At 47.9% G+C, this 13,042-nt stretch overlaps 1 protein-coding gene across 1 annotated transcript in view; it reads right to left on the bottom strand.

The window, feature by feature from the left end:
* JAZF1 (JAZF zinc finger 1) overlaps nt 1–8,958 on the bottom strand; it is a 201,210-nt gene extending 192,252 nt beyond the window's left edge. Inside the window, exon 1 of the mRNA XM_075706310.1 lies at nt 8,844–8,958. Coding sequence (XP_075562425.1) covers nt 8,844–8,958 — 115 coding nt within the window. The remainder of the gene's footprint in view (nt 1–8,843) is intronic.
* Nucleotides 8,959–13,042: the final 4,084 nt, after the last annotated feature.

A 13,042-nucleotide genomic window follows, 5' to 3' on the forward strand; every position in this document is an offset into this window, starting at 1 on the left:
AAACTGAAAAAGAGGCAGGTATATGAGCAGTTCACTGTTATTTTTTGCATCAAAACTGGGACCTTAACAACTCTGACATCACCCAGTTAACCCAGTACAACCATCCATGATGCCTGCGAGGTAGCAGACACTCCTCTACTCAACAGCAAGTTAGAGAAGTCGCAACACTTCTCCAACAGACTGCTAGAAAACCATGTAGACTTCCAGGGTTTGCCTCCAAGTTTGTCACCAAAGTTACTTGGATCAATGTCAGCCCTTTGATTTGAAGACAAAGGAAGCAAGGGTAGAGCTCAGTAATTTGGTATGCAGCTTTCACCTGCAAGCAGGCAAGCATCTGAAGTCTACATGAAGCCTTTAAATGAATTTTGAGGTCACTCCCATAACACTAACACACACACACTCTCTGATGAAGATACACAGCAGGACTGCATCAAAATAAATGACTGAAATAATGACATGGTGTTGATTTCTTCACTGAATGCCACCGCCATCTACCACATAAGGGGCTGAGTTCACATTCATGTACCCATGCCAATCTCGTATAGCACTGAAATTGGACCTCTTCCATCTTAATGTACTACCTCCCAGTTTCCGAGTTACAGCTCCACTTGCTTCTATTGGGATAATTCCCAGAAATTAAGATGGTGACTACATTACACACTGCTAAAGAAATAAGTGATACTTCACATGTATTTCTCCTTTCTACGGCATACTCAGATATTCAGCAGTTCTATTTTTGTTCAATGAATATTTACCATCTGTCAAAATATGTTGGGAAAAAAATGAATTTCCAGAAGGAACAGAAACGTTTGCAGCTTACTCAAGTTTGACAAAGTAGTTGGGGGGGGGGGGGGGGGGGGGGAGGGAGAGGGGGGGGCATAAAAAGGGAGGAGGAATATCAGAAGTGTCCAAATATTTCCTAATTTAAAAAAACATTTTGTTGGAGCAGTTTCAGCAATGTCAACATTTCAAAATGAAAGTGCTCAGCTTTTCACAAAAAACTCTTAAAAAAATGAGATGGCCTCTATGAGCACACAGTGAAATCTTTCTCAAAATCAGAAGAAATGTTTCACAATTCATTCACAAATAAATTCTAATCCTTTTGGCCACAAAGAACTGACTGGCTTGGCTTCAAAATACCACTCTTTTTTCCCTTAAACTGGTAAATTTCTTTTTCAATGTCTAGTCCATCCTTCGTAACACAAGATGGAACATTAAAAAGATATAACTAACACCTGTATTTAAGTCAATTCATTCTTTAATGAATTACAGGATCTTAAATGAAACTGCAAAGTAGTAATGTACTCCATCCTGGGCACTCATCAGAGACACAAACAGCACTGCAGTGTCATCAGCATCTCTGGTGAAGCAATCCATTCCCCTTGTTTATCACGGCACAAAATTAAGAAGGTGCCTCCTAAGAATTCAGGGTGAAAAACGCAAATATTAATAGCAAAGAAAAATCATTAAACCATAAACTGGAATATTTCTTCTATTCTACAGATCAGAATATTGCTCCAGCCTCTTGTAACTAAAGAAAAGTGTAATAAACCATATGTACTCCCCCAAAGCATTTCCAAAAGTCTCAAGATAGAATTAGACACTGAGTAACAGGAATTGGTTGTTTAATTTTACTTGTGAAATTATTCACTGAGACAGTCCCTTAAAACCAAGGACTTCTTTTTTTTGTTTTGTTAAGCACAGCTGATTTATCAAATCAATTCTCTAATTGCCGCCATTTCAAATTAACACTAAAATCTTTGTCTCTGCATTTCTCAAAGTGTATATAGCTGCTATTTACTTAGATGTTTATCATCCAAATTTTGAATTACTGGTGCTTAATAGAGACAAATAAAATTAGTTCTCAGTGAAACACAGCTTATTTAAGAAAAAGAATTATAAATAAAGAAAAAAAAAAGCACATGCAGGAGCAACATAAAGAGTACACTGGAAGCAGCTGGCCTCCAGTGCTTATTTCTTTTCCATTAAAGTATTCTGCAGCTTGACACAAAATATTTCTGTTTACTTGTTTGTATCTACATTATCTTATATAAGAGGAAGAAATGGTAGGTAAGACTGTCTCCAGATTGAACAGATATGTTTCTTCATGTTCTCGCATCACCTCTTCCTCTAATTATTTTTTATTATACGATTCCTGGTCTTTTCACATTCCCCAAGAAATGATGAAGTGAAAAAAAGATAATTTCACTGGCAGCCATCTGATTATTTTACAATTCTTGTAGGGACTGCAGGTTAGCTACGAAAACATCCTCTCACGCTCTGAAGAGTAGACATGATAATCACTATAAATTTCCCCCCAAAGGTAAGTATGCCCGACACTAGTGAAGTACAACACTACTGCTACAAGTTACCTGATGTTTCTTCAGTTTTTCATTTTCTGACTCATATTTGCATAGATCTGTTGGCATACAAGAGGAGCAATCCCTGCCAATGGTAGGGACGCAGCCCGGCAACGGGTCTCACCCAAAGCCACTCAGGCTGCCAGAGGAAAAAGGAAAGATCCCTATCGGCTTTATGTGAGGCCTTCAATCTTAAAAAGGAAAAATCAGTTTGCAGCACGTTCACAGATGTTTGTTTTTGGCCCTTTCTTCCTAGAAAATATATCACTCAAGCTTTATACCATTAAAATACTTTATGCCTTGGCCTTGATGTGCTTGATAACCTCAGAACAAGAACAAATTTCACGTCACAAAGGTATCAAAAATCACATTTTAGTTAAAGTTTGATGGCAATTCGATTTACCTCCATACGATCAGTATAACCTAGAATTTGTTACAAGTGTTGCACTTACATTTTATCACAATTTAAATTCAAACCCAAAGAGCAAAGGAAACCAGACTTGGAACTGGAAAATAATCCAAAAACCTGCTCTGCTCAAGATTACAAGTGGGGAAAAATGTGCTGATTAGAACTGTTAGTCAGAAAAGACTCTATTCGATAGAAAAGCCTTCCTGAAACAGAAGAGCCTTCCTCACCACACCAACTTGCAAAGCGAATAACCAGCATCCTTGGAACATACATCCTTCCACATCACTGTGAAATGCATTTTCAATAAATAACAAAAATTACAGCTACAGAAGTACTGCGCAGAGAATGAATTTAAGATAAATGTATCCATAAACATAGAAAGCTGCTTTCCACAAACAATAATTAGTACTACTGCTGAGGTAAATACACATAATTGTTCATTCATTTTGCAAGGCCACACATTCATGCGCATTGCTGGCAACTAAGCACAGGTCTGTCCTCCGATTTCCAGACACGGAAACAAGCATCCCATATATCTAGTTGCCACATCACTCTCAGTGTAAAAAGCCTTGGGTTAAGACCTACCACCTCTTCAAAACAGCCAGTCTAAACTCCAAGCACTAAATTACACACTGAGCAAATGCTAAAAGAGAGTTACATGACGGTAACCACTTAAACGATGTTCACACTCTTCTGAAGAGCTCAGGTTTAGGCGAACAAAATCTTTCATACAGACTTAAGTTTGCTAGGCCTTCCATAAATGCTGGTGTGCAGCCCCTCATCCTCAACTTTAGCAACATAAGAGGTTTGCATCTTTTTATGCTTGTTTTACACAACATAGTGTGGGCTCCAATATAGAAGCTGTCACCGATGTCATACTGCACTCTACCCGACACGCTGGTGGAAGTTTGGGCAACACGGGAGAGGGGAGTGAAGCACACATTTTAGCAACACTGAATGCCATTTTTGCATGTGCTCACAACCAGCTTGTAATTCAACACCTTTTACTATCAAAGTGAGGACACAGCACAACTGTTATTAGCATTTCTGAGAAAACGTTGAAGGGGCCAACTTTAAGCAAGCTGCATGCATTCAGCCAATGGGTTATTAAACCACTCGAGCTCTTTGCTGTAGGATCTGGCCCCCTGACTGCCTAATATTAAGTAAGATCTGAAGTTGCTGAAGGTAGCAGATGTCACCAGACACAGAATTTCAGAAGCCTCTTTCCCCGTCCATAAAACCTGAACTTTCCAGATGGGTAGTATTTTATATGTAAGATTTTGGTCTGTCTTCTGCAACTCTTCTTTTATAGAAGAAGTTTTATTTTTCCTGCTGATCCTATCACTTAGGAAAGCAGGTGCCTCTGCTGCCACAGCAAGCACTGTTCTGTTGCAGGACCCATTCTAATATTCGGGAATCGGTCAACTTTGATGAGAAGCATCATAGCTCCCAGTTCTGACAGCAATACTACACAAATACCTCGCTGGAAGCTATCCAACACTGGGACTTCTTACAAAGTTATCATGAAATGTTCAGCGACAGTAGATCATCTTAGTTTGTGTAATTACTTATAAGCAGATGGGTTGGGTTGTTTTTTCCCCTTCAAATTCTTCTAGCAGTTTCAGTGCAATACAATTAACAAACTCTGCTTCCACTAAGGTAAGAGGGTCTTCAGACATCTTTTGTATCTCTTCCTATCCACTCTTCCACCTCTTTGGGCGCACCACTATATGTTCAGACGCTCATTTCCCTCACATCCATTCCCTCAATGCTCGATGAGTCTCAGAGAAGCAGGACTGTTCAAATCAGCCATACAGCTACACAGGTGCATACGGCATGCCAGTACTCATCAGGAACCAAGTGAACGCATAGTGGCTCATACAAGCAACCACCTCATCCGCACATGTGATTAAAAATATTCTTTGACTATAAATACAAAGCAAAAATTAAAATACATTGATGTTGTCAAAATCTGATTAAGAGATTCAGTTTAAATATTGGCTCTTCAGCATCAGAGTAAACTTTGTATTAGCAACTAGCTTTAAGGAGCTACTTGACCCCTCCCACTCTAAAGGATGCAGTTCAACTATGTGTAGATTGAGGAAGAATCAAATCATGGGGATGGGGGAAAGCCCCCCCCCCCAAAAAAAACAGAAACCAAAGCGTGTGATTCTCTGGACTTCTATGAACAGCTGAAAATGCCCCAGAAGATTACTTATACCAAGTTAAGACTTAAATGTAGTTTCAGAAAGACTCTGTGGAACCAGAGGTGCAGTTCCTAACATCACAGCTGAAGACACTGCCAGGACTACAGAAATGCAGTAAAATTTGCCACGTTGCCACAGCTAATACTCAACAGTTTGGGTTGGGTGGGTTTTGGGGGTTGGTGTTGGGTTTTTTTTCCCCTCCTCTCTTGACAGTAGTCTGGGGAATTGACTGGATTAAGTCCATTCCATTCTACAATGTGAATCTGGCGAATAGCAGTAAATTAGGCCTTTTGCTCCCAAACTACAGACATCAGAAAAGTCAACCGAACTACCTGCAAGGGATCAGAGCAGCCAAAACCAAGAGGCAGGGAGATGGCCTAGCAAGGCAGACTAAAAGCCCCCCTTCTTGGCACACTTGGAGAGAAGGTAACAGCACTTCAGGTTGCTTGGACAACATGCTGGTAGAAGAAGCTCACAAAGAAGCATTTAGTAATCAGCAGTTCTAAATCAATGTCTATTTTCAGCTGTGAGCCACAGAAAACGTGAATACAGTTTGATAGTATTGCTACAGACTTAGAGAGTTCCTCCTGCAGAATGCAGTCTCGTTGCAGAGGACACCAGTTGGTCCCTATGAAAAACCCCAGAGCAGTGCTCCCGAGCTAGCCTAACTCTTCACAAGTCTTCAATACATAAATGCAAAACCCAGAAAGCAGCTGATACGCTGATGGGCACATAGCACCACCTCAGTGTTTAATATTTTATCCAATGGGCACAACTCTTCCAAGTTACCTGCACTGCTACTTATTCAAGTAATGCGATACAGCTCTGAAAACCAACCAAATTCTTACCAGCACCCCACTGGTGATGTGAGCGATTATTAACCCATCCCATGAAATGTGGCAGAGCAGCAGCACTGCAGCAGCCAGACCATCAAGAGCCCGTGCCATACACGCCTCCCCACACAGAGCTGTTTGCAGCATCAAGTTTGTTATCTATGCTGTAATACCGTCCGCCTAGCAATCGCCCACTTCAGTTTAAACTAATAATGGAATATAACTCAATCAAGTTTTCTTTATTCCTGCAGCACACACAGAATGTCCAAAGCAATGTATTTTTTATATGGCATGTTACTCTTTGCTCTATGTACCAAAAACTACAGTCAATTTTTAAAGCAACAAATTTCAGCACACATTTCTAGCCCTGTATGACAGCAAAAATTGGACGCTGTTTGCATCAGACTTACTGAGAAAGTAATTCCAACATAAGCTCCTATTCAGATGCTTACTCCTTTTTTTCCCGGCTGCCTTCAGAAAGGTTAATCATCTTTTGGCTGAGCGCTTATCTGGTGAGTTTTCATAGATTCTCATCCTTCAGGCTGCGCCAGCAGCCCCTCACATGCACCAAATTGTAAAGCTGAGCCTCCATGCGACATGTGGGATCCGTACTTGGTGTCCCCGCTGCAACTCCCTACTGATTTTTACAGTGCTTGATATTGGTGAGTAACATGAGATACCCGCATCTTGTATTCAAACAGGTCAACTTTAACCTGCCATGACGCCGAGATGAACCATTAAAGATGAAGCATGAGCAACCTTACGTCATTCTCCACCAGTTTGTACTCAATCAGCTGCATGTGTGACATTGTGCAAAGTTTCAGTTGTGTCCTGTAAGTCTTGGCAAATGACACGCTCAATTAAATGTATGTGTGTGTTCAATCTGTAATACTTTGAGATAAGAAAAAAGAAATGAATACTGGCTACAGAATTAAATATACAGTTATTAAGAAATTACAGTATTTCAGCATACGGGTCTCCTCTTTGCAGAGAAGTCTCACAACTGCTGATTGGGGATTAAACAGCAACACACAGAACACACGGGCCGGACTGTATCTTTTCTGACACCCTGTGGGCTGTGGCACACAGGGGCTGATAATCCACTTGAGGGACACACAAGATGACTTAGGAACTTTCATTTTGGGAAACTGTTTCCCCTAAGCTTTTCTGCTGTAATGTGATGCACGGTGTAGGAAAAGCAAAGACTCTGAGATTCAAAAAAACCCCAACAATATCGCAACAGTATACTTGAACCATGTCGAGTCATAAATTACAGAGTTTTGCGGTATGTGGTTTTGTTACTTCACACTAGGCATCGTGATAATTACGAGAACCACACCTTTCATCTCGCTGACCTATAACATTACATTAATATAACGTTACACTCGCAATTTAAGCTTCAGTGATTTTTTTCAGGTATCCGGACCTACCTATTAAAACTTAATAAACTGAAATGCACGCTAGCTTCATTGTTTTGTAGCAGCGTGTTGTTTCTTCATACTTCTAGCGAAACACGGGAGTGTCCGCTCCCCGGGTACCTCAAACTTCTGTACTTCTCCCCCCGATTTTAAAACTTGGTCCGCTTCAAAGAACTACCGCAGGTTTTGACAGCTTAAGCGCTGTATTTTATTAGCGCGAAGAGAAAGTCGAGAAGTTGCCGAGGGGAAGCAGCCTAGAAGCCGAGGCAGCACACCTGCCGAGGCCGACGAGCCAAGGTGCGGGGCGGCGGCGGCCCAGCGGCAGCGCCATGCCCGGCTGGGACGCGATGCTTCGCCAGAAGCCGGGGCGGGCGGCGCGCTGCCGGCCGGCAGCCCCTCCGCGCCGGCACACGCCTCAGGCCCGGCCGGCCGCGGGCAGGCCGGTCCCGCCGGAGGAGGGGGAGAGGGAAGGCGAGCCGGCGCCCGCGGCCGGCCGGGAGCCGCGCCGCCCCCTCCTCCCTGGGCGTCGCCGCGCTGCCGAGGGGCGGCCCCGGCGGCCCCTGCGCACGCTCCCGCCCGCCGCCCATGAGGCGCCCTCGCCGGGAAGGCACTGACGAGTCATCGCCCCGCCGCCCGCAGGCCCCGCGGCCTCCCCGCCCCCGCGCCCCTGGCGGGACGGGCGGCTGAGGGGAGCGGGGGGCAGCGGCCGCGGCGGCGCGGCGCGGGGGGAGCCTACAGGTGATGATCCAGCGCGGCGCTGCCCGACCCGCCCTCCGCGGCCTGGCCCGGGCTCCGCGGCTAACGGTAGCGGGTCCCGGCGCGGCCGCCGCCGCCTCCCGCCCGCCCGGCCCCGGGGGGGGGGGGGGGGGGGGCTGCACCGGCGGCGCGGGCCGCCGGCCGCCCCGCCGCCTGGCCTCCCGCCCGCCCGCCGCCGGGCCCTCCCTCCACGCCCACCGCGCCGCCGGCCCCGGCCTCCCTCACGCCGTCCCTCCGCCGAGAGGCGCCTCCCGCGCTGCGGCGGCCGGTGCGGCCGGAGCGCGACCCGTCCTCCCCACCACACCTAGCAACGGCGCTGACAGGACGCAGTGGCGGCGGCGGCGGGAGGAGGAGGAGGAGGAGGAGGAAGCGGAATGGCTGCCGCGGCGGCGGCTCCCTCCCTCCCTCCCGGGAGCCCTGACAGCCAGAGCCGGGGCGGAAGCAGCCGGCGGCGTGCTGTGCGCGTCCTCCTCCCTCCTCCACCGCCTCCTCCGGGCTTCTGCGCTCCCTGCTGCCAATGCAAACTAACTCCCCCTCGCCAGGGCCGGCGGGCTGCACGCCTCCCCCGCACCCACCCATGCCGCCGCCGCACCGCACGCCGCCTCCCCGAGGAGCCCTCCACGTCGCCCGCAAGACCCCTCCTGCCACTCCTCGCCCGCCGCCGACCTCCCTTCCCCCGGCGGCGGCCGCCGCCGCGCCCCGGCTCCCGCTGCACCTTGTGCCCCCCCCCCCCCCGCCGCCGCCGCCGCACACGCGGCCCCCACGCCCCCCGCGCCCGCCGCCGCGGGGCGCCCCCGCCCCCCGCCCTGCCCTGCCCTGCCCCGGCCGCGGCCCCTGGCCCGGCCCCGCGGGGCACTCACCGATGTGGTTGTCCTCGATGTGCTCGATGAGCTCTGCCAGGGTTGGGAAGTGGAGCCCGCAGCCCCCGAACCTGCAGGCGTTGGAGAAGAAGGAGGCGGCGGCGATGCCTGTCATGGTGTTACATCGAGATCCCCCTGCGGTGCCTGCTCTGCCAGGGCCGGCGGCGGCAGGGCGGGGAGAGGCGGGGGCAGGGGGGAACGGGACGGAGAGAGCGAGCGATGGGGAGCGAGAGAGCGAGCGGGTGGGTGGGGGTGGGGAGGAGGAGGAGGTGGCGGCGGCGGCGGCAGCGGCAGCGTCGGGAGCGGCGGAGGGGAGGGACGGGCTGGGTGGGGGGAGATGAGGCAGCCGCAGCTGGGAGGAGGGACCAGCGCGGCTCTGTAACAGCTGTGCTGCCCCGGCGGCGGCCGCCGGCAGCGGGAGGAGCAGGGCACCCGGGCCGCCCGCCGCCGCCGGGGGACACCCGCGCCTCCTCGCTGCGGGGGCGGCGGAAGCTGCCGGCCGGCCCCGAGCGGGGGTGGGGAGGGGAGGAGGGCGCGCCCCGCCGCTAACTTTCCCCCTCAGCCTCTCGCAGGCGCCGGCGGGGCCGGGGGCTGCCGTAGCGGCCGGCGGGGCCAGGGGGGCTACTCCCAGGGTAGGTGCTGGGGCCGGGGAGGCGGCGCCCGCCCCGGGGGGCTCCCCTGGCCGCCGGGAGCCGGCTCCTAAGGCAGCCGCCACCCCCGCCGCAGATGGGGGGGGGGGGGGGAACAAGCAGCCCTCGCCGAGGTCGCTAAACGGCGGGGCGGTCGCTTCTTCCCTGAGGGGAGCCCAGGCCGCCAAAGCCAGCCCTCACCTGCCCGGTGGCGAGAGCCGGAGGCCCAGGGCACCTGCGTGCCCTGCGGCCAGCCAGGCCTCGGGGGCAGCGGGGTCTCCCCGCCGCCCCGTGGGCTCCGGGCCCCCCCGGCAGCCGGGTACGGCCCCCGGGCCGGATCCTTGCCGCCTTCGCCCGGGTGCCGCCGGCGTGCCCGCTGCCGCGGGGCGGGGGTGCGAGGCTGCGGCCCTGCGCGGAGAGTTAGCAGGAGTTGTGCACGCCTCGCTCCCACACCCCATTTTGACTTTTTGTCTCCGGAAAGCTATTCAGCAGAGAGGCTGACTGATTAATTGATTTTAATGAAGGTCTCCCTAGGCTCAAATTCACAGACAGCTTTATTTAAAATTAAAAGGGGAAAAAAAAAATAAAAAGTGAGAGATGGCTTGTCAGGAAGGCTCTTCCCCCGCCCCCCCCCAAGCTTCTGTTTTATAATCATCTCTCTTCTTTCCATATTTATATGGTTCTACAATATTATTAATGATTTTGAGCAAAAGCGTGCCTAAAAAAAGCCTCAAAATCTGCATAAGGCTCTCTTAATTGTACAGACATAAGCGATTCCACTGATCCCGCTGATGGGTAACAGTCCCAGGCTGTTCTCATCTCTGTACAATTAAGCGTGTGCATCAGAATGAGCAGAGTCCTTGCCTGTTTTATTAACTCTATTGCAGGTGGGGATGTTCCTAACATTGCTGCGGGAGCCAAAAAATAGCAAAGCCTAAAAATGCAGTAGCGTGGTTAGCGAATGGAAAGATGACTATTTGCCCATTTGCTTAAAGCATGAAAAATCTTGGAGCTAGTCCCTGGTGTCCTGTATGTCAGAGAACCTGTCGTTCATGGTGACAAAACAAGCTTTATCTTGCAGGTTATTTTAGTAATTTTCTTAGGCATTCACTTTAATATTCTGATGTTTTGCCTTCAGCCAATTGTATTTTTCTTCATGTATTAATCCACTCCATTTAGTTTATATTGAAGAAAATAAAGCCAGCACAAACCCTACTTTCCAGAAAAATACCGTGTGAAGAAGCCTTCTCTTACTTCAACGCACAGAGCTAGAGTTTGTAAATAGAGTTTACATAGCCATGAGGTGCTGAACTACAGAACTCTAACAATATGGTAAATTTTACACTTTTAAAAAAAAGGTAACATGGACACATGGTAGTCCACAGTACATTTTCAGGGTTGACTGCGGTCAACCTGTAGTCTAGAGGGTTGGGGAACTGCTGCTGTTAGGCATTTCATGAAAATGTGTGATTATTTTGAATAATACAGAGGGGTTTGGTGTTGGACATCTGTCATTTGATCCACCTGTTTCAAGCATAGCTACTTCACAGATTACTGTTCTAATTTCTCCACTGCTCGCTATGAGTTGACTCGGCAAAGGAGGAGTTGTTCCTGCTTAAGACCATGGCCCTGGAAACTCATGCCACACACGCTGCTGTCGTGAAAAATGCTACAAAATCAGGTATGTGCAAGTACCCGTGTGGATCAAGACATAAAGCAATGAATAGCAGGTGGGGAAGAGGAGTAAAATGGTAAGGTAAGCATCTTCCCTAATAAGTTGCAGTTTTGGAGACTAATTTGTATAGTCAGACACATAGGCCTTTTTCAGACTGTAGTGGTTTTGGTAAGTGTGAATCCTCAGCGCTGTTAACAGTATCAGGACTGTAGATATTACATTTTTGTTTGCATATGAGTAGGCACTGTCTCCGTGTCGATCACCAGCATAATTCAAACAAAATTTCTAAGGCAAGAAATCAAGATTAATCAGAATGAGTATTAAATACAAGAATTTCATGTGGCTGATCTATCAAGGTCAACAGATGCCTGATTTAGTCTGTTTGCTATGAAACGAAACTGTGGTGGACATTGGGTTGGTATCAATAACTTTTAATAGCTATTAAGAAAGAACACTGGTCACCTACAAAGGAATCAAAGTAGTTTTGGAGCTGTCAAGTAATAAAAATTCATGGTTAACCACCTGCTAGTAATAGACAATGTAATGATTGCCTTCTGATGCGTGAACTTGTTCAGTTAGCTGCAGGTCTCTTTTCATTCATTGTTTGCTAAATTCTCTGGATTTTTGAGACCTTTTGAGCTAGGGAGAGCACTTAACTCTTGCAGCAGTCGAGAAGAGCTGGAAAGTCAGGAGCTATTTAGTATCCCATAGGGTAAGGATTCAGGTCAGTATCTTTTGATGAAATTACTCCTCCTACTCTGTAGGGCCTGATTTTGTAGATATTCAGCTTTGATGGCTTCACGAGAAGTTAGGATAGTTAGACCACTTTATTTTTTTCGCCCTATGATTGGAGCACTTGGAACAGTCTCCCTGGTTTGGGTGTGGGGTTTGGGTTTTTTTTTTTTAATTTTCTTCCATAGAGTCAGGAGGGTTTTCTTCCCAGCATAGTTAAGGGCCTTCTGCCCCTGGTTTTGGTGTCAGGGCAAGGGACCAGGGTGGTGACAGACAGGCATGAACAAACCCGGTGAAGAATGCCCCAAACTTAACTCTTCCCATCCCTGATTCACTGTTGTTGTCATATTACCATCTGTGTATAACAGACAAAATACATTATGTCCTGATAATAAGTGATGTTTGTAGAAAGAACACATACTCTTCCCCATGTACTTGTTATTCTTTTCTCAACTATCTGGGAGATGGAGTAATTTTATCAGACTTCTTATCAGTAGTTTACCCAACCCACTATATTTTAGAGTTCTTTATTATGAACGATCATTTTCTTATTCAAGCTTTACTAGGATAGAGAACTAGGGTGTCCATACGACAAACTGGCAAACTAAGAGAAACTGCTCCGAAGTTGCCCCTGTCGTTTTGTTCGGCGGGAGAAATAAGTGGAAGTTGGACCCAAGTGATTTGTCAGGCCAGGGCTAAGTGCTGAGTAGATCCATTTCGGAGGTGATAATAGCTATCTTAAAAGGATAACTTCAACTAAATGGAGCTGAGAAAAAGCTCAGGTGGCTGGTAGGCCCTGTTTTATTTGTTTTTGAAGAAGTTATTTTGAAGGCCCCTAGACATTTAGTTTAACAATCGTTTAAGCTTAGGCAGACTCTTAGGCACAACTGCAGGACTGCGTATGAGAAGCGCGTGCTGTTATTCAGACCTCCGTACAAGGCTGAGGCCTGATTAACTGGGTAGAATCCTAGATCATGTGATTATCTGCTTATAAATGCGTATGTTAGGTCTGCATCTTTTCTTCACTAACTTCATATCTTTGTGCCTCATTTTAAGTCCATTTTGGTAAAGAAACATGTTTAGAGTAATTTTAATTCATTTCTTCCTTCAACTGATGGTTTATTGTCTTGGATCCCTTATCTCCTTAGATGGTCTGGCTCTTA

Source organism: Pelecanus crispus, chromosome 2 (genome assembly GCF_030463565.1).
Source record: "Pelecanus crispus isolate bPelCri1 chromosome 2, bPelCri1.pri, whole genome shotgun sequence".
Lineage (NCBI taxonomy): Eukaryota > Metazoa > Chordata > Aves > Pelecaniformes > Pelecanidae > Pelecanus > Pelecanus crispus.